At 51.6% G+C, this 24,378-nt stretch overlaps 1 protein-coding gene across 2 annotated transcripts in view; it reads right to left on the bottom strand.

Annotated features, from left to right (window-relative positions):
* Window positions 1-24,378, bottom strand: part of ATP9A (ATPase phospholipid transporting 9A (putative)) — a 124,737-nt gene that overhangs the window by 93,927 nt on the left and 6,432 nt on the right. For both annotated transcript variants that reach the window (XM_068986694.1, XM_068986695.1), the window contains exon 2: window positions 121-265. In XM_068986694.1, the coding sequence (XP_068842795.1) occupies window positions 121-265 (145 nt within the window). The remainder of the gene's footprint in view (window positions 1-120; window positions 266-24,378) is intronic.

Here is a 24,378-nt window from a genome sequence, read left to right on the forward strand (position 1 = left end):
GGCTGGGGTGACGTGGAAAAGACACGACCCTGCGGCAGGAGCCTCGGTCTTCTAAGACCAGTACCACTGCAAACGTGGTGTCAAGAAGGAAAAAACGGTGTTGTCCCGGCCCGTACGTACCCCAGGCAGAAAGGTGAAGAAGTTGTACTTCTGATTGTTGATGACATTTCGAGGGTACCGCTGGTCCCTCTTCTCCGGGTGCCCCAACCAGACTGTGCGGGGCCTGGGCTCGCCTCCACCGCAGCATCTCAGCCACTCGCTGCACCTGTGGAAAAGACACCCACACGGTCAAGGCCACGCCCACACCGCCAGGCCGCCAAGGCCACGCCCTCCCAGAACTTCTCTCTCTAAAGCATCATCACTGGGTCAGAACCACAGCCCCACATGGGGCTTCACCCTTCAGTGGGCAGGGAAAACAGAGCTGATGCATCTAAGAAGCCAGCAGTGGTCCAAATCAAAGATGCTTTGTCCCCAAGCCCAAATTATTTAGAAAAGCAGGACCTGGTTTTTTTTTTTAAGATTTAGAAAGTAAATACATAACAATAAGAACTTTTATCACTTTGACATGTTGCAGATGAGAGAGGAAAGCTCAGGACAGCTGAAAAAAGCCCCCGAGTCTGCCAAAATGTGAGAAACGGTTGAGTCTGGCCTTGAAGCCGGTCTGTCTTATTCTCAAAGCTATCAAGAGTGCTAGTCACACCAAGATTACTATCAAAGAAGGAAAGGAAAAGAATCTCCTTCCACACCCATCTCTCCTTTTTAGCAACACATTGGAGGAAAACGCCAGGAAGATGATGACTCAGAGCCCCACATAACCGGGAGACGGGCCAGCATGCCAGCTGTAGGCAAGCTGACCCCAAGGGCTGCCCCCAGAGGGCACCTCCTCAGGTGCCCTGTGCGAGGGCAGGGACACGTGGTCACCTGCCCGGCTCTGATAAAATTAGGCTGCTCTGAGACACATATCCTCAACCCCGACTCTTGCCCAAAAAAGGCACCACATCCTTCAGGAAAGCCCGTGAACAAGGCATCTTGAGAATTACGACCGTCATCAGCCCCTTGTGGTAGAAAGACCGCAGGCAGAATGTTCCTACCCAGGCCCCAGCACACACACAGGCTGCAAGGGAGGAAGCCCAGCCCTGCCAGCCCCTTGAGACGCTGCCAGCTAAAAGCAAACCATCCCGATGTGGCCATCACGACTTACATAATTACTTGTCAGCGGCAGACCCACCTTCTGTCCCTTCTCTTTCAGACCAGGCATGTCCTGCTGAGGTGCTGGGTACAGATCTGAGCACACACAGGCCGTGGGCTCAGGACTCGAAACATTGGCAAGCCAGCAAGTCGCCTGCTCAGATGCTCAAAATTTCCATGATGAAACACGATGCTCTTTCTTAAAAATAGCATCCTGGTTCCAGTAAACCGGTGCTGGGGGTAGGGCAGGGAGGCTGCTGGTGGCTCCCATGAGGACAGGTTTCACTTCTAAGTAACTCATTCGTGTTGGCCAGAGAAACACAGGGAAACCTGGAGGAATCCAAGCCCGTTCCTGCTCTTGGGTGTGAATCACCCAAGCGGGCCAGCGTGGGGCGAAGTGCCGAAAGAAGGGAGGGACGGGGGATTCGCTGAACACAAGCACACCCTTCCGTCTGCAGAAACCTTCCTTATGGGCTTTGACTCTGCCGTGCACCAGCAATTCTCTCCCTATCCTGTAACAATCCTGTAATGATGACGCCCAGAGTGGAACATTTCTAAGGAAAGCTGAAGAGAACCACAGACGGTCGGGCTGACTGTTTATGTGAGTTCTGTTTGCCTTCTGCTGGCACAAGGTTCCACACAACAAAGGTTAAACTCTCCGAGGCGTAACCTTCAGGCGTGCACGTGCACGGGGCAGCTCGTGCAGGGCAGCCTGAGTGAGGGAGCGAAGACTGGAAACTAACCTAATCGGCCATCAGAGCGGGGGGCGGGGGCTGGTTGGGGCTTCCGTGGCGGTCTGGCGGTTTAGACTCCCGGCTTCCAATGCAAGGGGTACGGGTTCAATCCCTGGTCAGGGAACTAAGACCCCACATGCTGTCTGGTGTGGCCAAAAAAGTATTAAAGGAAAAAAGGGGGTGCTGGTCAAACAAGCAGGAAAGATTCATACAAGGGGATGCTCAACAGTCTTTAAAGGAGGAGACAGAGCTGCGTGTGCTAAATGGTCCTATTTGCAAGATCTGCTAAACGGAAAAGGCGAAAGGTGTGTCCAGAACGCCATTCTTTGCACGAAGGCAAGAGGATAATGCGCAGATGTGCTTGAAAGTGCAGAAAACCTCCATAATGAGCTGATAACGTGGGTTCCTTTGGAAGGAGGGGGTGGGGGCCTTTTCCTATGTATTCTCTGGTCACACTGGACACATATTACCTGTGTGTGGGGCTGAATGTGCGCATATTACCTATGGGGCTGAATGTGCACATATTACCTGTGTGGGGCTGAATGTGCGCATATTACCTATGGGGCTAAATGTGCGCATATTACGTGTGTGTGGCTGAATGTGCGCATATTACCTATGGGGCTAAATATGCGCATATTACCTGTGTGTGGGGCTGAATGTGCGCATATTACCTGTGTGGGGCTGAATGTGCACATATTACCTATGGGGCTGAATGTGCACATATTACCTGTGTATGGGGCTGAATGTGCGCATATTACCTATGTGGGGGGCTAAATGTAAGCATATTACCTATGGGGCTAAATGTGTGTCTATGTGTGTATCTGTGTGTGTTTTCAGCTAAATCCATAATATAAGCATTTATTAAGTGCTCACTTGGTCCAACCATGGTTCCAGGTCCTGGGAAGGGATTGAGGCGGAACCTAACTTTGGAACAAGATCCTTCGCTTCTGCTTCCTCACAAATACAAAAGCAGGCAAGCACTTAGCACAAGGTAAAATAAGGACTTTGTGTCACCGAGGTCTGTGTAGCTGGCCCCAGACCGAAGCTCTTCGGCATGCGTATTAGCTGCCCTGCCCGAGCCACGCCCATGAATTCTCACATCAAGGGACGGGCTGGAAGCTCCCTAGTCGCCCTTCAGTGCCTGCTGGGTGGGTGGACAGACTCCTTCAGGGCAGTGACATGCTAAGTGTCCTCAGTAGCAGGCGCTGGAGAGACGCCCCTGGAGGAAAAGGTGCCCCCCACCTCCTCTCCTACCCCCCAGGTTCCCAGGCCGCAGCCCGGAGGCCAGGTGGGCAGTGTCTGCATGTGAGTCGTGCTGTGGTCGGCCATGTGCCCGGGACATGACGTCCCTCAGGCCCTTCAGCCCCTCTGTGGCGCTGGGGTCACCTTCCCAGGGCCCTCCCTCCACACCCCAGGCCCCGGCCCCTCCACGCCAGAGCTGGGATTCTCTCACACCCAGCTTTATCTGCGGGCCCTTCTGCCAGCGTCCACCAGGGAGGCTGCAGGCTCCCGCTCCCTCACACCAAGTGTGCCAACCACTGCTGTGCCTACCACCCTGTCTTCACCACGGGGACTGATGCCTGCTGGCCCCGCCTGCAGACTGACTCCACTCCCGCCATCCGGTGGCCTGAACTGCACCATCTCCAACCAGCCCGGCACCCCAGCCTTAGGGGGGGCCCTGTCCAAGTGCATCCCGCCTCAAGTTCGGGCCTCAGCCTAGGCCACGCATCCCGCACTCACTCTTTCATCAGAACTCAGTAAGTCAGTTTCCCTCCGTCTCTCCACCTGAACTAGCCGAGGCCGACCCCTCTGAGCTCCAGGTATGATGAGCCCAGGACGCAGGCTTGGCCAAGCAAAGCCCTCGACATGCCCATGGGCTCAGAGGAGGGGCCGATGAGAGGCCTGGTGGGGGGGCTTCGCTAGAAATTCCAGAAAAGATGTGCCCGTCACCCTGGGGTTGTTTAGGTGGCAGAAAACAAGCCTGGAGTTGCAGGCAGCCAGCTGCCTTGCTCCCATTTAGGGAGAGAGCCTGAAAAATGGAGTCGCAAGGAAGATGCTGAGACACCAGAGGCTCTGAGCACGCGGGCGGAGAGCCTAGGCCTGTCCATCTCCTGGGCTTCTCCTGCCTTCCATGCGCACTGTGCCACTTCAGTCGTGTCTGACTTTGTGACCCCACGGACTACAGCCCCTCAGACTCCTCTGTCCATGGGATTCTCCAGCAAGAATACTGGAGTGGGGTGCCACGCCCTCCTCCTCCAGGGGATCTTCCCAACCCAGGGATTGAACCCAGGTCTCTTATGTATCCTGCACTGGCAGGCGGGTTCTTTAACCACTAGCGCCACCTGGGAAGGCCAAGTGTCAGGCATCAGTAAATTGGCTTCTGTTTTTATTTTACTCTGCTAAAGCCAATGTTGGGCTTTCCAGATGGCTCAGCAGTAAAGAACCCATCTGCCAGTACAGAAGATGCAGGTTCAATCCCTGGGTTGGGAGGATTCCCTGGAGGAGGAAATGGTAACCCGCTCCGGTATTCTTGCCTGGGGAATCTCATGGACAGAGAAGCCTGGCGGCTACAGTCCATGGGGCTGCAAAGAGTCACACACACATAGTCGGCAAAGTCAGTGTTAAGTGGGTGTGTTAACTGCCCCCCAGGTCTCCTGACAGTCCTGTCTGCCACGTGACTGGACTGTCCCGAAAGATGCTTTTTACTGCATTTTTTATGCGTTTTGTGCATCTTCACTTCTAAGCTTTTAAAGCCTGTGGTCTTATCATCCTGACCTCTCCACACTGATTTCTTCGGGGCTGTGCAAACATGGAAATTTTACACTGAAGTTACTTAAAATAAGAGCTGAGTTCCTCATTCTCAGTAGCCACATCCTGAGTGCTCCGCAGTCACAGGAGGCCAGCGGCATGGATGGATGGTGCAGATGGAGAGCACGCCAGCAAGACAGAGCTTCCCCTGGACCGTGCGGCCTTACAGCTTCGGTCAAGGCCCCTCCTCCTGCCTGGCTCTGGACCAAACCTCAGTCAAGGCAACATCAGTGCCCCCAACTGAAGGCAATTTGCTGAGCAATCACACACACAGACACACAGACACACACACACAGACACACACACACAGACACACACACACAGGATTTCTACATACCAACCACCTCCACTTTCTAAGTTCTAGAGTTTGCCTCAATTTGCATGTGTTCTTTCTTTTTTTTTGGCGGGGGCGGGGGGGGGGGGTGGCGGGGGGGTGCATTTCAAGGCATGTGGAATGTTTTAGTTCCCAGACCAGGGATCAAATCCGCATCCCCTGTGGGAGTCTGAACCACTAGGGAACCAGGGAAGTCCTTTCAATCTGCATGTCTTAAATCAGTGATCCTCAGCAGGAAGAAGGGGGGTAGTTACTGGTGTCTCCTAGGTGGAGGAGGCCAAGAATCTGCTAAACATTCTAGAAAACCCAGGACAATGCTCCCCCTCACCAAGAATGATCCGGCCCCAAATGCCAGTTATGCCTTGGTTGAGAATTCCTGCCCTTTATTTCTACCAGTGTATCTTAAACGGTAACCTAAAGGACCTTCCTGATAGTCCAGTGCTTAAGATCCCAAGCTTCCAATGCAGGGGGCTTGGGTTCAATCTCTGGTAAGGGAGCTAAGATCCCACATGCTACACAACACAGCTAAAAGATAAAAACAAACAAACAAAATTTTTTTTTAAAAAAAGGTAACTTAATCAGTTCAGTCGCTCAGTCGTGTCCGACTCTCTGCAACCCCATGAATCGCAGCACGCCAGGCCTCCCTGTCCATCACCAACTCCTGGAGTTTACCCAAACTCATGTCCATTGAGTCGGTGATGCCATCCAGCCATCTCATCCTCTGTTGTCCCCTTCTCCTCCTGCCCCCAATCCCACCCGGCATCAGAGTCTTTTCCAATGAGTCAACGCTTCGCATGAGGTGGCCAAAGTATTGGAGTTTCAGCCTCAGCATCAGTCCTTCCAATGAACACCCAGGACTAATCTCTTTTAGGATGGACTGGTTGTATCTCCTTGCAGTCCAAGGGACTCTCAAGAGTCTTCTCCAACACCACAATTCAAAAGCATCAATTGTTCGGCGCTCAGCTTTCTTCACAGTCCAACTCTCACATCCATACATGACTACTGGAAAAGCCAGAGCCTTGACTAGAAGGACCTTTGTTGGCAAAGTAAGGTCTCTGCTTTTTAATGTGCTGTCTAGGTTGGCCATAACTTTCCTTCCAAGGAGTAAGCGTCTTTTAATTTCATGGCTGCAATCACCATCTGCAGTGATTTTGGAGCCCCTCAAAATAAAGTCTGATACTGTTTCCAATGTTTCCCCATCTATTTGCCATGAAGTGATGGGACCAGATGCCATGATCTTCGTTTTCTGAATGTTGAGCTTTAAGCCAACTTTTTCACTTTCCACTTTCACTCTCATCAAGAGGCTTTTCAGTTCTTCTTCACTTTCTGCCATAAGGGTGCTGTCATCTGCATATCTGAGGTTACTGGTATTTCTCCCAGCAATCTTGATTCCAGCTTGTGCTTCTTCCAGCCCAGCGTTTCTCATGATGTACTCTGCATAGAAGTTAAATAAGCAGGGTGACAATATACAGCCTTGACGCACTCCTTTTCCTATTTGGAACCAGTCTGTTGTTCCATGTCCAGTTCTAACTGTTGCTTCCTGACCTGCATACAGATTTCTCAGGAGGCAGGTCAGGTGGTCTGGTATTCCTATCTCTTTCAGAATTTTCCACAGTAACACTATCATAAATGGAAAACTAGTATCACTTGCCATAAATAGAAGGCAAACAACCAAATCCACACCAGAAGGAGCGAATGTTACTAACTTCCCGCTGACAGAGGGGCCCTGCCCCCGAGCCTCCAGTCTGCTGCTGCTGCGTCCTCTCTCCGTTGCACAGACATCAATCAGCAAGTGCCTGCTGTTCAAAAGTGGACCCTGGGACTTCCCTGGTGATCCAGGGGATAAGAATCCGCCTTCCAATGCAGGGGACGTGGGTTCGATCCCTGGTGGAGGAAGAAAGACCCTACCTGCCACGGGACAACTCAGTCTCGCTCAATGCATCGAAGAGCCTGCAGGCTGCAATGAAGCTGCTGTGCAGCCAGAATTCTGTTTAGAAAAAGAGGTTTTGACAGAAAACAAGGAAATTCTGTAAAGCAATCATCCTTCTATAAAAAAAATAAAGAGAAAAAGAAAAAAAAAATGGGCCCTGGCCGGGTTAGAAATATTGAAGGAAAACTGAAAAGGGAAGTTAAGGGTCTCACTATATGTCGGCATGAGATTTACTTCCTGTCCCTGAATTACTTAGATATTATCACTGCAGCACCTGGAGCCAGCACCTGCCCGTATTTGGGGAACGGCTGTCCTGCAGCGAAGCCGTGGGCTTGGTGGCGAATTTCTAAGTGACGAAGTCCTCCCCGGGCGCCCCTCGTCAGTCGAAACCAAAGAGGCAGCAAGCAGCCAGGCCCCCACTTGACGTCTGGATTTACACCCACAGCTCTTTTTCCAGCAGCTGCCCCACACCCCACCTGTCCAGGGGTGGAAGTCAGCCCCACGGGAGGTCCAAGGGGGGCGTACCTGGAGCTGTGGGGGCAGCTGTCACCCTGCTGCTGCTTCTCAACACCAAACTGAGCCGTCTGTCACTTTCCCAGACACATTAGCTCCTATCCCACCTTCTAGACAGGCTGGGGACAGAGGCTGCAAGATAGAACCCCCGACCGTGGGAAATCAACGCAGAGGCTGGGAAAGAAGGAACAGGAGTCCCAGTTTCAGAACAGCAGGACCACGTGGGCTGAGTAATAAACACCGGCTTGCTTTTTTTTTTGGCTGTCCGGTTTGGCACATCAGCTCTTCATTCACCAACCAGGGATGGAACGCTGCCGTGGAAGCATGGATCCTTAACCACTGGACTGCCAGAGAAGTCCCTGAGCGCTGGCTTTTAAACCAGACAGACCTACATGCAAACCCCAGCCCAGCTCCACCCCAGCTGTGCACCCCTGGACAATCAGTCATGTCCGACATCTTCTATGCTTCCCTCTCTTCCTGTCTGTAATAAGACCTGCTTTGCTGAATTATCAAAAGGATTAAGGACTTTATATATACAAAGGGCATAAGACAATGCTTAGCACATAACAATGGCACCCCACTCCAGTACTCTTGCCTGGAAAATCCCATGGACGGAGGAGCCTGGTAGGCTGCAGTTCATGGGGTCGCTAGAGTCGGACACGACTGAGCGACTTCACTTTCACTTTTCACTTTCATGCACTGGAGAAGGAAATGGCAACACACTCCTGTATCTTGCCTGGAGAGTCCCAGGGACGGGGGAGCCTGGTGGGCTGCAGTCTACGGGGTCGCACAGAGTCGGACACGACTGAAGCGACTTAGCAGCAGCAGCAGCACATAACAGGCATTCCATTAACAGTAGATATTATTTCTCTTGAGTTATTTTTTCAGATTAAAAAACACATGAAAAATTTCTCACTTGTCACTAGCAACAGCGATTCAACTAGGTTAAGATGGAAGGCTAGAAATAATTGAGCTTACACTGCTCCCAGCTTAGACCATTTAAACGAAGGGAAACCAAAGGGGACGTTCTTACGGCCTGACTCTAGAACAGACAGAAGCTCTGATGGCCAGTAGCCTGCTGGCCAGATGTGTGGTGGTTTCACACAATCTGGGCAAATGCAAGGGGTAAAGCAAACACCACAGGGGGACGCGCCAAGGGAACAACGTTTCTAGAAAAGGCAACTCGCGTAACAGGGAGCCGCCTCCAAAGAAACGGTCGTTTCTGCCCTGGTGCTGCCGCCAGCAGCAGGCACTCGGTAAATATTTGCTAAATTGACTTTGTGACGCACCCACCCTCCCTGAAGCCGGAGTCCAGAAATCTAGACTTTTCAGTGTTGACACTGTGCAGATCCAGGAAGAATGCAAGGAAAAATTAAACGTAATGCAGAGAACAAACTGTGGGTACGTGGGGAGAGGGGCGAGATGGGGAAAGGGATTAAGAGGTACCAACTACTATCTAGCTGCAAGGATACACGGCACCACACAGGGGATATGGCCAGTATTTTATAATAACTATAGATGGACTGCAACCTTTACACGGTACATCTGAAACTTAGCTAATACTGAACACACAGTGTTTTTAAAAAGCAGCACAGAGGAAATGGCCAGCAGCAGTGGTTCTCAATGTGAGGGTGGGGTCAATTTGCCTCTGGGGACACTTGGCGACGTCTAGAGAGAAGTTTGGTTATCACAACTGCAGGTTCAAGGGAGGGAAGGGCTAATGGCATCGAGTGGATAGAAGCCAAGGGCGCTACTGAACATCCCAGGGTGCACAGGCTGGCCCCATGCAGAGGGTTACCTGGCCCCAAATGCCAAGAATTGATGCTTTTGAACTGTGGTGTTGAGGAAGACTCTTGAGGATCCCTTGGATCCCTGGATCAAACCAGTCCATCCTAAAGGAAATCAACCATGAATATTCACTGGCGAACTGATGCTGAAGCTGAGGCTCCAATACTGTGGCCACCTGATGTGAAGAGTCGCCTCATTGGAAAAGACCCTGATGCTGCGAAAGATAGATGGCAAAAGGAGAAGTGGGTGGCAGAGGATGAGATGGTTGGATGGCATCACTGACTCAAGGGACATGATGAGTTTGAGCAACTCTGGGAGGTAGTGGAAGACGGAGGAGCCTGCAGAGGTGTGCTGCAGTCCATGGGGTTGCAGAGTCGGACATGACTCAGTGACTGCACAACAACAAAAATGCTAACAGTCCCGAGTCTGTCCCCTGCATGTCAGTGACGAGGGAAATATCCTCCAGCTGCACCATCAAACACAGCGGCCACAAGCAACACACGGCTGTTGAGCGCTGGAAACGCAAAATTTAAATTTCAGTTCACTGATTTAACGACCAAAAACAGCCACGTGAGTCTAGGAGCTGCCATACTGAACGGCTGGTCCCGAAGGCCTAGAAGGACATAACCTAACCATTAAGCGCTTGGGGGCGGCGTGGAGGGGCACTGGAAGGAATGGAAGGGAAGGCATGAAGGGAAACCTCTCTGTTTGTTCCAGAAACAGGGAATTGGCTCGATTGTTTTTTTTTTTTAACTGGGAGAATGTAAAATCTAGACGAATGCCAAGAAGGAAGCAGTCCACTGAAGTCTGAAGTATCTCTGGCCACAGGAATGCTACTGTCCCGAGAAGAAACAAGACTACAGTTGCCCCCCTTATCCATGGGGGACGCGGTCCAAGATCCCCCAGTGGGTGCCTGCAGCCGAGGGCGGGTCCAAACTCCACAGGCACTGTGCTTTCCCTAAACACACAGACCTGCATATCAAGCTTCACTTGTAAGTCAGGCACAGTAAGAGATTAACAAGAGTAACTGATAATAAAACAGAACAATTGTAACAATAAAAGTTATGTGAATGCGGGCTCTCTCTCAAAACATCTTACAGCATGAATTAAATGACTTTCTCCCCTTAACTAAGTACTTATCACACACCCTGTGGCCGTAATCTTTGCAGTTTGAAGTCATGAAAACTCGCAGGAATTTCTCTTTCCCTCTTCACAATTTAACAAACAGAAGATTCATCCTTTCTGTACATCTTAGCAACCTCGGCATAAGATTTTTTTTTAAGTCGAGAACTTCCCACTCTTCACTTAAAGGAAGCATTTTACAGCTTCCTTGTGACATATCCATATTGCCAACATCATTATTTGGGGCCATTTTTAAGTAAAATGAGGGTTATTTGAACACAAGCACTGCGATACAGTCGGTCTGGTAACAGAGGGGGCTGAGTGGCTACCAGGCTGGACAGGCAGGACAAACGATGATGGTTCAAGTCCTCCAGGGCAGGAGTGAGCAGCAAGACACAGAGTCTCATCATGCGACTCAGAAGGGCTGACAATGTGAAACTTACATTTATTTCTGAAACTTTCAATATTCTTGGGTCCCTCACGCCTAACTGCAACCATAGAAAGCAAAAGCTCAGAGAAGGTGGGACTACCGTGCATCAGTGAAAAAGGCCAAGTCAACGTGGCAACTTCTTCCAATGTAAAGCTCAGATCCTCTCACCTAGAAGGCCACCCTGGACACGTCTTAGACAAATATTGGTACAAGGTGACCGAAGGGAAATGCACTCGGATGCTCACAGCAGCAATACACAGAGAGAGCAAAATGCTGGGAACACCCAGATGCCCATGGCAGGCGGAGCCCTGGACAGCGGGCCCACAGCCTGAGCAGAGTGAGGGAGAGAGGCACACGCTGGGAACACCCAGATGCCCGTGGCAGGCGGAGCCCTGGACAGCGGGCCCGCAGCCTGAGCAGAGTGAGGGAGGGACACACACGCTGGCTGCACGGGGCCCAGGTGACAAAGTGGAGGAAAAACAAAGCGGGAGACAGGCAATTCACCGTGCCACGTCTTAATGAAAATGAGACATGCTGACGTATGCATGAGGAAAAATGCTGGAAAACAAAGGCACACACGCGCTCGGGAGTAACTCGGGCTCTCTGGGGGCAGGCGCAGTCACGGATGGTGGACACCGCCTTCTCTCCCTATTTCTTTTCTCATGGCTTAAGTCGTCTCCTGCTCTTCACAGCACCTGACGCCTCTCGCGGCGTGTCCCACCCCGCGGAGATTCACTACTGATGGACTCGTGTGCATCCCTGCTCCCTGTTCATCCCAGGCCCTCCCCGTCAAGCCACCAACTGCAGGCAAGACAGGCGGGCTCCAGAACCCTGCAAGTCCTTTCCTTGCTGCTCTACTTCCCTCCAACTCCCAACCCCTCTGCAAGACTCACCCACACCAGACCTTCTCAAGCAACCAACTTCTCCTTATCCTTCGAAACCCATCGTGCTATTCCCAAAGAGAAGAGGAAGCAACTCTTCTCCTTTAAACTTACCTGCTTCTCTCTAAACCGGGACTGGCAAACTCAAATCCACAGAAGCCCGGCAAGAAAAGAGTAAACAAACAAAAATAAACACATGACCCAGCAGGACGGGGCTCCTGAGAAGCCCAGACCCAGCAGGCAGGAAGCAGTTCCTTCCAGGCTGTTTCTGCACAGGCCCAGCACAGCAGACCCTCCAGCTCTTCATGACAAAGATAAACACACATTCTAAAGGGCCAACACTCAGTTTTTAAATGTTGGCAACTGACTCAATTTTAAAATGCTAGGCAGAACTAACACCACACTGAGGTATTACTTTTTTCTGCTTAGCATGATGAGCAAGATCAAAGGGCCTAACAACACCTGTGTCTGGTCAGGACGGCCAAACAGGCGTTTCCACCACGGGGAGGGGCCTAAATCAGGGTCACCTCCTGGAGGGCAACCTGGCAACAGCCACCGAAATTACAAACAGGCGTTGTTTTTGACCCAACAGTTACCCTTCGAGATATTCCGTATGTTCAGAAATGGGCACAAAGACCATTCACCATAATATTACTAGTAAGAGCAAACCATTAGAAATAACCTGAACCCCAGGCCTGGGATACAGCAAGCGCTCCGCAATAAACTGGTTAAATAAAACACAGCACATCTGTATGACCATATGGAAAATTAGAGAGCCAGTGGAAACGTGCTGTATGACGCAGGGAGCTCACACTCGGTGCCACACGACAACCGAAAGGGGGTGGGGGTAGGAGGGGAGGGGGCGGTTCGAGGGGGAGAGGTTCAAGAGGAGGGGACACACAGATAACCTATGGCTGACTCACACCGATATATGGCAGACACCAACACGATATTGTAAAGCGATTATCCTCCAATCAAAAATAAATAAATTCAAAAAATAAAGTACCTCTATTCAATGGAACCCTATAAAGCCAGTTTAAACAAACTGTCTTTAAAGAAACGAAGTTTTCATGTACTGATATGGAACAAGCCCAGGGTATATTGTTAAGTGAAAAAAGTATGTTGTATTGTGTGAGGGGTACTAACAAGTGAATAAAAAAGGGAAAAATCTATGTGCATTTCTTTAGATACAAAATATCTGTACTGTTTTCATCAATGGTTAGAGGCTGTCTGGAACATCACTGAAGAAATTGGTGAGTGTTCGCCCGGGGAAGGGCACCAGGTGGCTGAACGGAGCATGTGGGAAGCGCGCTGGGTCTGCAATCCACACACTTCTGCACCTTTAACACTGAACTACATGACTGTGACGGATCAGACTGCTTACATTTATAAACAAAACAAACCACAAACCCAGCCTGCTGCAAAACAGCACACAACTCTCAGTCTGAAGCCGACATCTCAGCCCCAAGCTTGTGGGTCGGAGACCAGATTCTACTCACCTCCCGCCCCAGGCCTGGTATACAGCAGGTGCTCGGCTGCTCTGCTGGGAAGCCCTCCACACGCCCCAGGCCCCCAGTACGCAGGGACCTGACCTCATGCACGGACACTGAGCGAGGCCATCTGCTCACAGGTTTCAGAAGAGGTCTGAGTGCAGCCGCCCCCAGGCAGAGCCAGGCACGCTGCAGGGACCGCATGATCCCAGAGAACTGAATGCAATCAAGTGACGACACGGAAGGCAAGTCCCCAGAGGGCAGAGCACCAAGCGAGCCCATCCAGAAAGCCCTCAGTGTGTGCCGGACGCCGGGGGAAGCCGTCAACGCGCATTCCTCCCTCGCTCCCCATCCTGCACTGAGTCCTGCAGTTGGAGGGGGCTGAGGGGACTGTGGCTTTAGCAGACAGATCCCAGAACCTGCCTTTGGAGACTTCACGCTACCAAAGACTCCAAGAGCCACGCCTGGATTGTCCAGACCCCCCGAACTCAAAGACGGAGGCACAGCAGGACGATCGCGGGTCCCCAGGGCCGCTGCCCACACCCTGCTGGTTCCTCCCTCCGAGGTCAGCCTTGACAGTGGCTGTCTCTGCTCCTGCCCTTGCCGCGGGCCACACACTGAGGCCTAAGCACAGGACAGACATCAGCTCATCCGGTCCTCACACCCCTTGAGCACTGTCATCACGACGCCCATTTTCAGAGAGCTGAACTCACCCGGCCAGAGTCACAGGGCCAGGGAGAGGCACCCAGGCTCTGGGCCCCTCCGGGTCCTGGCAGCGGAGCCTGGCCGCGGGGAGCCGGCACCTCCACCGGCAAGCCTCCTTCCTCCCGGCCCAGCCCCTCTCCTGCCCCCTGGAGGCCTGGACCACAGCCCAGAGGCTGCGCTGCCCCCCGGGCATGGCTTTGGTGCTGAGACAGCCCCGCATGGCCACGAGCGAAGCTTCCAAGGGCTCCTGTAAAACGCCAGATTGTTACAGCACCTGTCGCTCAGGGGGAGTCGACTTCTGGAACCAGGGGGTGGAGGGGCTGGTCCGAGGTGGACACGGTCACATCTCTCCTGATGCTGCTGCCCGCCAGGAACAGGACCGGGGCTCCTATCTGCAGGGCGGCAGACGTGCTGTCTGCACGCAGCTCTGTCAGGAGAAACTATATCAGATGTGGTGTCTGCACGCAGCTCTGTCAGGAGAAACTGTATCTACAAGCGCTTTTACTCACTCAGCACTTACTGAATGCCTGCACGCTCTGTTCTCTCATGACCACCAAATGCACCATCACGAGGCGGTCGAGCCCCAGTCCATATACAGAGTGTGCCCATGGGCAGTCAGCCGCAGGCCCCCTGCCCTCCAGCTCCACCCGTCTCAGACACTCGGAAACACAGAGAAAGGAGAAACCTTATCCTCTTACATCTTTTTCTCTCCTTTTTTAAAACTTTCCCTATCTCATGGGTATGCACCAGGCAAAGGAAAAATGTAAATGATTGGAGGAGGCCACCGCCCATCTCCTGACCAGGGAGGGGCCATTCTGGCTTTCCCAGGGATTTCTTTGGGAGGAATGATGCTAAAGCTGAAGCTCCAGTACTTTGGCCACCTCATGCGAAAGAGTTGACTCACTGGAAAGGACTCTGATGCTGGGAGGGATTGGGGGCAGGAGGAGAAGGGGACGACCGAGGATGAGATGGCTGGATGGCTGGACGTGAGTCTGAGTGAACTCCGGGAGATGGTGATGGACAGGGAGGCCTGGCGTGCTGCAATTCGTGGGGTCGCAAAGAGTCGGACACGACTGAGCACCTGAACTGAACTGAACTGAACACAGCAGAGCCCTTCCAGAGGGTGGCTCAGTGATCAAGACACAGTGAGAGCCCCTAAATACTCATGAGCTCCATGTAACCCAGAGACCTGGGGATGCTAGCCCATGAAAGCTGTCCAAGGTGTAGCAAAAATTCATGCATCAAGACTGCCTCTACAGACTAAGTTTTAATTTCTAACAGCAAACCCAATGAAATAATGTCACCTAACAGCCATCTGCGGAGAAGGCGATGGCACCCCACTCCAGTACTCTTGCCTGGAAAATCCCATGGACAGAGGAGCCTGGTAGGCTGCAATCCATGGGGTCGCTAAGAGTCGGACACGACTGAGCGACTTCACTTTTCACTTTCATGCATTGGAGAAGGAAATGGCAACCCACTCCAGTGTTCTTGCCTGGAGAATCCCAAGGATGGCGGAACCTGGTGGGCTGCCGTCTCTGGGGTCACACAGAGTCAGACACGACTGAAGCGACTTAGCAGCAGCAGCAGCAGCAGCAGCCATCTCATAAAACTGTAGATCAGAAGGAAATATGCTGTTGAGGCAAAAATAAGTCACGTCCAACTCTTTTGTGATCCCGTGGACTGCAGCCCACCAGGCTTCTCTGTCCCTGAGATTTTCAGGCAAGCATACTGGAGCGGGTTGCCATTTCCTTCTCCAGGGGATCTTCCCAACCCAGGGATAGAACCTGCATATCCTGCGTTGGCAGGCAGATTCTTTACCACTGAGCCCCCAGGGAAGCCCAGAAGGAAACATACCTAGTATTAACAGGAAGTTGGGCTTTAAATTCCAGCTTCTGCATCTTTAATTCTTCTATAAGAGAAACCACTAGTTTTCTTTAACAGAAATTATTACTTTTATACTGGAAAACAATAAAATGCTAGGTTTAGAAGTCTCCATGTGGGAGCCAGGGGGACTCTGGGCGGGTCAGGCAGGTCCCTGCAGGGCCTGGCAGCCACCCTTGGCAGCGGAACAGGGGCTCTTCTCCAGGCTCCCTGGGGCCCCCGGCTATCTAGGGACAATCAGCGCCTGTCTGACAAAGGTCCACCCCAGTTAATGCAACAGCCTGGAAATGTGAGAGATCGCGGGCCGCGTCAGGGAGTGGCCAGGCGGACTGAAACGGGGGCATCTCCAGTCACGCAGCAAACACGAGATCATGGTGACCCAGGCCTGCGCCTCCCTGCACCAGCCCTCCGTGCGTCTTCGGGGTGCCTCTGCTCTGGAGGGCCAGCGTTCAGAATGAATATAAAGTGACATCACAGTAAGAACCAAATTGTGAACATCCAGGGTCCTGGGTTATGTGAATTAAAGATGCCTCCTCAAAGAGACAGCAGGGTGCCACTTAAAGTGTCATTTACAAGCACATCAGGACACCACACAAAAGCTTTACATTAAAATGCTGGGTGAGAAAAAATGGGACTGAAAGCACACGTGCTCCATGGGTAAAACTCACCGAACCATGTACACAGGGAGCCAAGACTGGGAGAAAACAGCACACGCTGAAAGGTCTGTGTCAACTGTGGCCGCCGTTGAAAGCAGAAGTTAACACCCGTATCTCAGTCAGTAGTTTTCTCTGTTCTCCAATTCTTCTTTAATACACATGCACTTGCTTTACAATTAAAATACAACTTAGAGGCTTTCACTATTTCCCTTAAGATGAAACTACTCAAGAAGGGGCCTTTGGTTGCAGAGTATATGCAGAAGCAGAAGTAAAATGTTGTTCACGTGAAACACGTAAGGTTACAAACCAAGGTTGCTTTGATTCTTAAAAAACAAAAATGTAAAATAAGAAATGCAAAAAAATAAAAAAGGGGTTTTCCTGGTGGTCCAGTGGTTAAGACCCCAAGCATCCAAAGCAGGGGGGGCATGGGGTTAGTGAACTAACCAGGGGGCATCCCTGGTTAGTGAACTAAGATCCCATATGCCTCACAGCCAAATTAAAAGAAAGAAAGGAAAAAAGAAAGATCAAGCTGCTTCTCAGAATATATCTGAGAAGAACCAGGCTCCTCTATTCATGGGATTCTCCAGGCAAGAACACTGGAGCGGGTTGCCATTCCCTTCTCCAGGGGATCTTCCTGATCCAGGGATCAAACCTGGGTCTGCCGCACTGGAGGCGGATTCTATACTCCCGTATAAAACAAAGAGTTAAAAAAAGAAAAAAAAAAGAACTAGGGTTTGAGTCCTGATTCTATCCAAACTGTTTCAGCTTCTGCCCATGGGTGAGTCATTTATCAATGCTTCTGTTTTTGAGGCAAACATAGCAGGCCCAGTCCTTGGACTGTTGACTGTTTGAGGGGAGACACTCCTAAACCCCTCCTTGTTCACAGATCAATGACTTATTCCTACACTGACTTCATCTGGCAACATAAGTGAACAAACTCTAATAAACAGGCAGCATAGTCACCCCTTATGAACAAAAGATGCAGCAAGAATTAACAGGCATGAGTGCGTACCTGCTCCATCACACATGCACTTAAAGGTCAAAAACAGGCCCAGTCTCTGCTATTAGAAGTCAGGACACCGATGGGGCGGGGGCGGGGGAGGAAGGTGAGGAGGCGGAGGCTTCTGAGGTCACAGCCCGTTTATTCGCCTCCAGTCACAGGAGTGTGTTCACTTCATGAAAACTCATGGAGCTGTGCGTTTATTGACGCACTTTCCTGGGTGTACAGATGCTTGGCTGTGTACATATGCATAGGTTTTAATCAGGTGATTTAGGGGGAAAAAAAAGCCCTGCCCATGGGACAAGTGGTCTTATCTGTTTACTTCCTGGTCCTTTGACTTAGCCGGACACAATTGTGTCATCCCTTCTAGGAGAGTCTCAAATTGCCTTTAATCTGGAGAACCAAAAAAAGAGGGAAGAACATGAAGGTGGGGCAGTTCTCCAGTTTTACATTGTCTTTGGACCTCCCTGGGGACTGACTGCTTTATACAAGCTAAAAGGTATTCAGATTCAAAGGGTGAGTCCAGACATTTTAGAAACAGATGTTCTGCCCTTTTCCTCCATTACCACGAACGTCTGCCTCACACAGAGTGAATCAGGAAAATAAGGACCAACATGCAAACTAACCCAGGAAACAGAAACTACGCTCCTGAAGAATTCACAATCCCCGGGGATAATCTGAAGTTCCTAAAAGTCCCCCGTCACATCCTTTCTGCTCTCTGCTTCCGCCAGAAAAACGCATGTATTGGGTTGGCCAAGAATACCGGAGTGGGTAGACATCCCCTTCTCCACGGGATCTTCCTGACCCAGGGCTCAAACCCAGGTTTCCTGCATTGCAGGCAGATTCTTTACCAGCTGAGTCACCAGGGAAGCCCAATCAGCACACATCAGTGGTGAGCAACTATTACACTCCTCATCAGACTAATCTAGCACAGTCTGAATTAACGAGCCAACATCCAAAGCACAACCTGGAAATGTGACCACCGTAAACTCTGCAAACACAAGGAAACATCTGGAACCGGTGTCTCCTCCCTGGGGAGCACGCAGGATGTGCTTTAGGTTATGGGAGTGGGTGGTACTCAGCTCTAGCGCACATGACTTTGCAATACGCTTAGGGAGACTGGACTGTCTAAAGAAAATCGCTGAAGAACTCATCCATTGGTTTAAAAGTTTACCACTGACACCAAGAGACTCCTCACCTGCAAATAACCAGGAGATGCTCCCTGTATTCAGTCTTCTTAGGTGGCCATGCGAAAATACCACAGACTGGGTAGTTAAACAACAGAAATTTATATTCTGACCACTCTGGTGGCTGGAAAGTCCCAGATCAAGGCGTCAGCAGTTTCGGCACCTTCGGAGGCCTCGCTCCTTGGCGTGCCGACGGTCACCTTTGCCCTGGGTCCTTGTGGACTGTTGTCTCATCCCTGGTATCTCTCCTCTCATCCTAAGTTCCTCTTCCTAGAGCACCACTCAGCTTGGTTAAGGGCTCGCCGTAATGACTGATTTTAATTTGATCACCTCTTTAAAGGCCCTGTGTGCAAACACAGTCACTTTCTAAAAGGTGCGCAGTTAGGACCCTGGTGTGTAAATTCGGGCAGGGATACCTGTCAGCCCAGAACACTTCCCAAATGCTCTGTTCCAACAGCTCAAGGCTTCCTTAGTCAAGAAGCTGAACTCAGAGTTGAGAACACGGTCCAAACATGAATTTCTTGCCCAACAGGTTTTTCTTTTACTTTTGTAAAGAGATGATGACTCACCTTAAGGACAACAAAGGCTATAGCCATTCACAGAACAGGTACATTCCACTCATCCAGGGGTTCCTCACAGCGGCGGTCCTGCCCACTCCTACTCCCCTACCCCCGGGGGGTACGGCAACGTCTGGGGACCCTTCGGGCTGTCCCAGCTGGGGGCCCCTAGCTTACAGGAGTGCTACTGGCTTCCAGAGGGTGGAGGCCAGGGTTGCTGCCCAAACTCCTACAACGCACAGGACAGGGCCCCACGGTAGAGAACTGTCAAACTGAAGACATCGATGCTGCGGAGGCTGAGGGTTAGCCAAACCCTGAGGTCTAACCTGGCCAAACCCGACTTCACCCGTGGCCCAGCAGATGGCCGGGCGGACGGAGGCGACCTGCCAGGCCCGGCTCCACGGGGAGGCCAGTTCCCTCTGCAGGCGGCTTCTTTCTCAGGCAGGGCAGCCAGCAGGCTCTGTCCTGGCAAGGGGCAAATGCCACAAAGATTTAACGGGAAGGAGGCAACAGCCTTCAGCTCACCCCGACTGCCAGTTCACACAAGAAGCCTTTCTTTCCGCGGGGCCCCTTCCAACTGTCCTCTCGCACAATCCCCTTGAACTTTAGACGATGATTAAACCAACAATAAGATCCCTGATCAACAAGGCAAACCAACCACTGTTTTAAAAGCATTTCTTTCCTGGATGACTTGGAGAAAGAAAAAGGATTTTTTAAGTCTACAAATAACAAATGCAGGAGAGGGTGTGGAGAAAAAGGAACCCTCCTACACTGCTGGGAATGCAAATTGGTGCAGCCACCATGGAAAGCAATAGGGAGTTTCCTTAAGAAACTGAACATAGAGTGGCCATATGATTCAGCAATCCCACTCCTGGCCATACATCCAAACAAAACTAGAATTTGAAAAGACACATGCACCTCCAAAGTGCACTGCAGCACTGTTTACAAAAGCCAAGACAGGGAAGCAGCCTAAATGCCCATCAAGAGAAGAACGGATAAAGAAGACGTGGAACCAGCCCAGGGAGATGGCTGAGCCATAAAAGGGAGTGGAATGGGTCTCCCAGGTGGTCCAGTGGTTAAAACTCTGCACTTCCAACGCAGGGGGCACGTGCTGGATCCCCGGTGGAGGAAGATTCCCCGTGCCGTGGGGAAAAAAAAGAATGAAATATGCCATTTGCAGCAACGTGGATGCACCTAGAGATTACCACTCCAAGTGAAGAAAGTCAGACAAATATATGACGCCGCTTCTGTGTGGAATCTAAAAGATGGCCTAAAGGAACTCATCCATGAACCATAAACAGACCCACAGACAGAACGGTCTTGCCGCTGCCAACGGGGAGGGGGTGGAAGAGGGGCGGCTTGCGAATTTCCGATTGTTGTGGCTTGTCGTTTAGTCGCTAAGTTGTGTCCGACTCTTTTGCGACCCCATGGACTATAGCCCACCGGGCTCCTCTCTCCATGGGGATTCTCCAGCCAAGAATACTGGCGTGGGTTGCCATGCCCTCCTCCAGAGGATCTTCCCGACCCAGGGATTGAACCCAGGTCTCCCGCTTTGCAGGTGGATATTTTACCAGCTGAGCCACAAGGGAAGCCCAAGAATACTGGAGCGGGTTGCCATTTCCTTCTCCAGGGGAACTTGCTGACCAAGGAATCAAACACACGCCTCCTGTCTTGGCAGGCGGATTCTTTACCACTGAGTCACCAGGGAAGCCAGGTTTGAGATTAGCAAATGCAAACAATTATTCACAGGATGGATAAACAACAAAGTCCTACTACATTCTGTACGGACTCATAATGGAAAAGAATAGGAAAAAGAATGCATAACGCGTGACTGAATCATTTTACTATAAAGCGGAAGCTAACAACGCTGTAAATCAACTCTACTTCAACAAAATTAGAAAAAAATTTTTTAGAATTTTAACTCTATTAGCACAACCAGCTTATCCCTTTTCTTTCCCCTTTGTAACAATACCATTATATTTTTAGACCAACAGCACCACGTCAGCACAGGCCACCGCTTCCTAAATGTCAGCCGCGACGCGGGCACATCTACAGAGCTCCCCAACTATTACTGACTTCATACTTCTAAACCAACTCTGTGTTTTTTTACTGAAACGTATGAGAAAGGAAACTTCCTGTCACTACTACAAAAAGAAGACAAGGGTCATCTGGCATAAACAGAAGGAACCATAAACATAACTGCAAGCCTTTCAATGTTTGGCCCTGAGCCACCTAAAGTGAGCTCTGGTGATGCTTTCCCCAGGCCAAGCTCTGAATGCGTAAATCAATCTTTCAAAATCACATAAATAAAGCAAACGCTCACTTAAAAAAAAAATCAGCACCATTCTCTTTGGCTTTCCTGGTAGCTCAGCTGGAAAAGAATCTGCCTGCAATGCAGGAGACCTGGATTCAGTCCCTAGATCGAGACTAGCCCCTGGAAGAGGGCATGGCAACCCACTCCAGCATCCTTGCCTGGAGAATCCCATGGACAGAGGACCCTGGCAGGCTACAGTCCTTGGGGTCGCAAAGAGTTGGACACAAGTGAGCGACTAAGCACATTCTCTCCCTTTCGGTAAAAGTCATCAAAAAGATGTGCTATGATGGGCTTTCTTCTCTCCAGTCGCTTTCAGGAGTGAAGCTCGAGCCACTGCATGGCCATTCCCAAAGGTGGCCATCAGGTTTGGACAGCCCTCACTGGTGACCTCCATCGTTTGCACTGGGCAGAAATATGAAAGGACTTTCTATGCTGAAAAGTAACAGCCCCAAAAGTCCGAAGATGGCTTATTCCATACCCTGGCTCATCCTTCCGACTGACTGCACGCATGGGGGCCAGAGGTCGAGCTCAAAGGGCCGCCTTGCTGCCCTGGGGCTGGTGTGCGGCAGGAGTCCTGGCCTTCCTGGTCCTGTGCCCACTTGCTCCCTTCCAGCATCTCCATCTGGGTCGGCGTGTAATTCCACAGCCGATGTCACCACCTGTGCCCGCCTGGGCAGGGAACACTGGGCTGGTTTTGCTCAGCACTGGGGTGGGCCCACGGCAGGGAGGCCGTGCCAGGAAGTGGAGCAAGGTGCACTGGTGGAGCGAGGCTGGCAAAGGGCACAAAGGCCGCTTCCGGGTGGGCCGCTGCCAATGCCTGCCCAGGCTGTTCTCTCTCCCAAGGCAGCCAAGAGCCCATCACAGGAGCGGACGGGCTGGCGCCCCTCGGCAGAAGGAGAGGGGGCAGACAGAGGGCACCTGGTCTCTTGGCCTGAGACTCCCCTCTCCTGGCACTCACGTCGCAAGCCCCTCGGCACTCCCAGTCCTGCCTTCAGACCACATGGCTAAGACAGGCATGTCTTAGCCCAACCAGCGAAGACGGCCGAGCCAGGAAAACACAGGAGCAGATGGTTAGCAAGCAGCACTTCAAGAACGCCCAGCAGGCGTCCTACAGACTTAGAGTTGAGGACATGGGGACTTCTGCCTGGACCAGCTAGAAAGGTTCCCCCTCCCCATTCTCAACAGCAGAGGCAGCTGTGTCTCTAATAAACTGGAGAGCTGCTTCAGGCATGCTTTCTCTCAACAAGGGTTTACTGGGCTCTTTCCGTCCTCTTGGCCCCTGGGGAGGCCTGCTAGGAGGAGGACTTCTAAAATGACAAATATTCTGGAAGGCTGTGGTCCGTGGCCATTTTCGCTGGCTACAAGTGGGGCCTACGGAACTTGCACACAGCCTGAAAACTGAAACTGTACTGGGCTTCCAAGGCGCTCAGCGGTAAAAGGATCCCCCTGCCAATGCAGGAGATGCCAGTTCCATCCCTGGGTTGGGAAGATCCCCTGGAGGAGGAACTGGCAGCCCCACTCTAGTATTCTTGCCTGGAGAATCCCATGGATGAGAGGAACCTGGTGGGCTACAGTCCATGGGGTCCCAAAGAGTCAGACACAAGCAAGCAAGCAAGCAAGCAAGCTCACACGACACAACCAAGCAAGCAAGCAAGCGCACACGTGTGAGCGCGCACACTCAAGATAACACTGAATTCTATCCAGGCGAGAGATGTGCTTATGTGTACAAAACAAAGAAAGCACAGTAACTGCGGGAGGAAAACGTAACAAAACCAGCGTAATCTGGGGAAAGGCAACGCGTGCTGGTGGGAACAGCAGCACGGTTCGTGCCAAACTTCAAAGCAACTTGTTCTGCCAAGGCCACTGGACTCTTGGCATGCCCTTCAAGGAGTGACGCTGTACCCTTCAAGGATTTAAACTTATTGAAAAGTAAATAAAAGTGTAGACTTGTTCTCTTCTTAAAATAAAAAAAAAGAAGAAGAAGGATGTGTTGGGCACCTACTCCGCGCCAGGCTCCATGTGATGCTGACTAACCTGTCCCCAGCCAGGGCCCCACGGTGTTCCCAGCTGAAGGGTCACACAAGGACACGTCTAACTCCAACTGAGCGAAACAGAAGAGGAGCAGGCGCTCCAAAAGGCTCCCAGAATGGGACCCGCTATGCAGAGGGGACGTCAGGGAAGTCTCCCGAGGACCTGAGGCCTCAGTGGGACTTAATGGAAGACGGAGCTTCAGCCAAATGAAGAGGGGAGAGGAGGACTTTCCAGGCAGAGGCCAGCACGTGCAGAGGCCCTGCGTCCAGAGGGAGCCGGGAGGAGACAGTGAGCAGAGAGCACGCGGCTGGACGAGGAAGGGGCCGAAGTGCGCTGAGATCAGCTCAGGAGGCGGCAAGGGTCCCGGCAGTGCGGTCTGACAGCACCTCCTGTGACGGCGGGATTGCTGGCCTCTGGGCCAACCTGTATAGCAGACGCTGGCCGCGTGTGGGGACTGGACGCTGAAACGTGGGACTGAAACTTTAATCTAGTTTTAATTACTCTAAATCTGAATTTAAACAACGGCAGGAGGCTAGTGACTACCATGCTGGACAGTGCAGGGCCAAAGCACCTAGTGAGATGGTTCCCTGGAGGGCTTTGAGCAGAACATGCCCATGATCAGAGCATCTGGCCATATCTGGGCTTCCCAGGTGGCTCAGTGGTAAAGAGCCCGCCTGCCAGTGCAGGAGATGCTGGTTTGATCTCTGGGTCAGGAAGATCCCTTGGAGGAGGGCATGGCAACCCACTCCAGTATTCTTGCCTGGTCAATCTCATGAACAGAGGAGCCTGGAGGGCTACAGTTCACAGGGTCGCAAAGCGTCGGGCACAA

This window comes from Capricornis sumatraensis, chromosome 15 (assembly GCF_032405125.1).
Source record: "Capricornis sumatraensis isolate serow.1 chromosome 15, serow.2, whole genome shotgun sequence".
Taxonomy (NCBI): Eukaryota; Metazoa; Chordata; class Mammalia; order Artiodactyla; family Bovidae; genus Capricornis; species Capricornis sumatraensis.